Source organism: Oryzias melastigma, linkage group LG9 (genome assembly GCF_002922805.2).
Source record: "Oryzias melastigma strain HK-1 linkage group LG9, ASM292280v2, whole genome shotgun sequence".
In the NCBI taxonomy this organism is placed as follows: domain Eukaryota; kingdom Metazoa; phylum Chordata; class Actinopteri; order Beloniformes; family Adrianichthyidae; genus Oryzias; species Oryzias melastigma.
The window spans coordinates 12,855,280-12,859,316 of record NC_050520.1 but is presented as its reverse complement, the minus strand read 5'-3'; the positions used below and the strand labels follow the sequence as shown (position 1 = coordinate 12,859,316).

The following is a 4,037-nucleotide window of genomic DNA, read 5'->3' as shown; positions in this document are numbered from 1 at the left end:
TGTATGAAGTCCTTTCAAAATAAAAGACACCATGTGCCAGACAGGATTTCCCTCAGGGGAGCTAATACACTCATATCAAAGGTTTCAAACTAAAGACAAAAATGACCCTTTCTCTTGTTATACCTTAGATCTTTGGTGACTTTTGCTTGAAATCTATGCATTCTGTTGAGAAAACAAGGTCGAGTGATGTCAGCGGGATCTAAAAATCTGGTTTATCTTACTTCTAGGTGCAACTCAGTCATACATTTATAAACTTGGCTAATCTAATTGAAATCAATGCTAACTTAGTACTTCTAAACATTACTATTGTATTTTTTCTTCAGCCAGTGAGCCCCTATGGTTGGGTAAAAGAGGTACATGTGGCTCCGGAGCCACAGGCTGCAGACCCCTCGTCTAAAAACCTGTGTAATTATGTTGTCTAGCATTAAACCGATCCATGATGTGAAGAAGTTGAAGACCACTGACTGAACCAGCTGAAGTAAGATAAAACTAAGACACTTGAATTGATTCCCAAATGAAGACAGGAGCTTGGACCTCTGGCCAACAGTCCAGTTCTTCTTCTTTTTGGCCCAGTTAGGACGTTTCCTCTGTTGTTCCAGGCTCAAAAACACATGCATTGAACACACTAAAACTAAAATTTATGAAAAAACTGCAGCTAAGCTAAAAACACTGAAGCTGATAGCGGAAATCACTGAAGCTAATAGCTGAAAATGCTAAAGCTGATATCCAGCTAAAATATTAGCTAAATGCCAAATTAGCCTAAAAAAAGAAAATAAAAGAAAAAAGCCTAAATTAACCAAAACAGCTACCATGTAGCTGGAAAAATAGCTAAACTTCAAAACAGCCCAAAAACTGAAAAAAAGCCTAAATTAGCCAAAAGAGCTATTGTGTAAATATTAGCCCAACTACAAAACAGCATAAAAAACTTAATAAGAAAAGTCTAAATTAGCCAAAACAGCTAGCAAGTAGCTGAAATACTAGTCAAACTCCAAAACAGCTTAAAACATCTTATAAAATGCCAAAATAGTCAAAAAGCTAGCAAAATGCCAATTTTTTAAAACATTAAAACCGTAACTTTTTAACATGGTTATGAATAATAAAAAGACAGGAATATTGTTCCAGAATAAATCAACTTAAACCTTAAATAATTTTCAATATTTTACTCTCTATAAAAATATATTTTGTCAAAATTAGTTAGAAATTATCACAAGATAACATTGGGCCACTAATAACAATAAAGTAAAATGATCTGGAGGGCCGGATAGAATCACACGGAGGGCCGGATCCGGCCCCCGGGCCTCGAGTTTGACACATGCTCCATGGGTTGTTATGCGTTAACAGTGAATTTCGGTGTCTTGCCCAGACTATGGAGAGGATCAATGATCTTCTGGATAGTTATCAATTCTGAAATCTTCCGCGTCCTGAAAAATTAAGGCAGATTTCTTTACCAGTTTATTTTTTTCTTTTGGTAATCCTTTTTAACACGTTTTATTAGCTGGAATCCCAATTTATGTAAAAACATTAAATAAATGTTATTATTATTATGTTTGAGTGGAATAATGGAAAGGAAAACACTTTTCCATTATATTCTGATTTTAGTTTTTTTGAAAAGATATGTACAAATTTGAATTTAGTCATTCAGAACTTGTTGAATGAGTTGAAGTCTGATCTCACATTGATATGTTGAAAATGACTTATTTTCCTGAGGACCTCTACTGGTTTTTTAAAATAACTAAATAATTTTGAAATAAAGGCAAAGCTTCACATGACTGACACTGGCTTTATCATTTCATTTGCATATAAAAATGACTCAAACAAACAGCCCTCATATTCTCTAAACTCAGGATGGAAAATAAACAGGAGCCCCGCCCACCAGATTTAATAACAACTTTAGCACACCCATAACTCATCCAAACACAGTCAAAGCACAAAGAGACTGTTTCTTCTCCATACAGACTTTGTGTTCTACCTTTTTCTCCAGGACAGGATGTTTAGCTGCTGCTCCCAAATCAAAACATCTGATTCGTCGAGTCTTCATTCAAGGACTCTGATATAAACAATTGACTGTGCTGATATGACCTGCTATTTTTGCAAACCACACTACTCTGACTTTCCATTTGACTTGATGAAAGTGTTTTTGTATCAGCCCCATGCTGAGAAGCGCATGCGTGTGCTTTACTGTTTAGATGACTGCTTAGAATGGAAATCTGACCGTGCAGTTTGCCTCAGTACAGTCTGTGTATTACAATGCACCGCTTGTATTAACCCCCTCCACCACATGTTTGACCACAAAGTTATCGCAAGCCCTTAGTTATGATAAGGAGTTTCACACATGACACTTTTATGGCACCGCTACAGGGTAGCTCACAACAAACAGACACACGTGGGCGGGACTTCTGCACCTCATGTGGTCATCATAAATACCACCAAGGGATCTCAGTTGCTATTTCCTTATTCCACTGAGCTACAATGAAAGGGGCTTTGTGGACCTGGTTTTGGTGTTTTCTTAATGCCTTTTTTTCTGTTGCACTGCGGGAAAATATGAATGCAGAATATCAAGTGACTGTTTACACCCAGAACGTGACCTTTGCTGGCACCAAGGATGACGTCTACATCACTCTGGTGGGCCAACGTGGGAGCAGCAAACACATGAAGATGGGAAGAAACAAGTTCTTCTTCCACAGAGGACATGTAAGTATAAATCGCATGAGCACCACCTGCTTCTTCACTGCTGCAAATGAATAATAGTGTGAGGAATGATGGTTCTGGAAGATCCATAGAGAGAAGACACAGGCTTGTGGGTAAACATTTTGCATGGAGGGGTGGGAGGAGGGCAAAAGTCTTTGGTAGGGTGTCAAGTGGGAACAGCAGAAGAAAAAGCCATTAAAAGTTTTCAAAAGTATGAATTTCAAGAGCCTGAATCCATTCAATTCTGATTTTTTTTCGATTCTTCAGTTCAATTAAATTTCCAGTTTATACATTTATACAGATTTATTTATAAATACATTAATAATCCACTATATGATTTGAATATATTTATATTAATCTGATCCAGTTCACATCCTGTAAATGTATCAGTGAAATAATGAGATTGTTAATATCATCCAGTGTTACATGGATTCTCTAAAGGAGAAGTTCTAACTAAAATGTTCAGATCATTAACATTGTAAACATTGTTCTGCTTCTCCTGGAGGACGTTTCAGTTTGGACACTAGGTGGCGATCACGCTATAGCATTACACCTCAGAAGAAGAAAAAATGAGGAAAAAAATGTTTTTGACCACAAATTGTTACTTAAAAATTCCTTAAAAGAGTTTGGAAAATTCATGTCTGTGAGTTTATAAAGATGTTCATTTAGTCAGAATGTATGTTTATGTCCACTGAATGTTAACATTAACCGTCCAATGGAAAATCCCATTAAACATTAGCATCAAGCTAGCACACTTTAGCTTAATGTGCTAAATTGATATATATTCTTTTATGAATTAATTATTGACCTATGAGGCTTAAATCGATTCATCTTGATTAATCGATTTTATTAACACAGCTCTATTATAGATATTTGAACCTGTTCATTTAGTTCAGATTATCTTAAACAAATGCTTAAAAAAAGCTTTTTTTGATTCTTTTTGCCCCCTTTGCCCCCTCTGTTGCTTTGCCCCGGGTCTCACATGGATCTGTTGTTTCAAACTTTTAAACTTTTCTTCTTAACCCCACTGTTTCTGACTCCTGACCTTTTAGTGACCTGAGGGAAACTGTTTTCAAGTTTAAGTTTTAAGGTCTGAGTTTGTGGGTCAGGGTACAAGACGGAAGACAAAGAGAAGTGGCAACTGCTGATAACAATTTTATTTATTAAAAAAAAACATTCCCAGTAGTGTTTTAAAATATGAATATGAAGTTTTTAAACCACAATCTCAAAACCTAAATGTCTTAAAAAGCCATTTTTCATGTTGATCTAAAGCCTCTGATTCCAAAATCTCCTCTGAGGGGGCGTGGCTTTTGGAGCTGAGCTGAGTAGCCCCGCCCCTGATACCCCTG

At 36.4% G+C, this 4,037-nt stretch overlaps 1 protein-coding gene across 1 annotated transcript in view; it reads left to right on the top strand.

Annotated features, from left to right (window-relative positions):
* The first annotated feature begins 2,441 nt into the window (after positions 1-2,441).
* LOC112137719 (polyunsaturated fatty acid lipoxygenase ALOX15B) overlaps positions 2,442-4,037 on the top strand; it is a 13,898-nt gene continuing 12,302 nt past the window's right edge. The window contains exon 1 of the mRNA XM_024260164.2: positions 2,442-2,691. Coding sequence (XP_024115932.1) covers positions 2,470-2,691 — 222 coding nt within the window. The 5' untranslated portion in view covers positions 2,442-2,469. The remainder of the gene's footprint in view (positions 2,692-4,037) is intronic.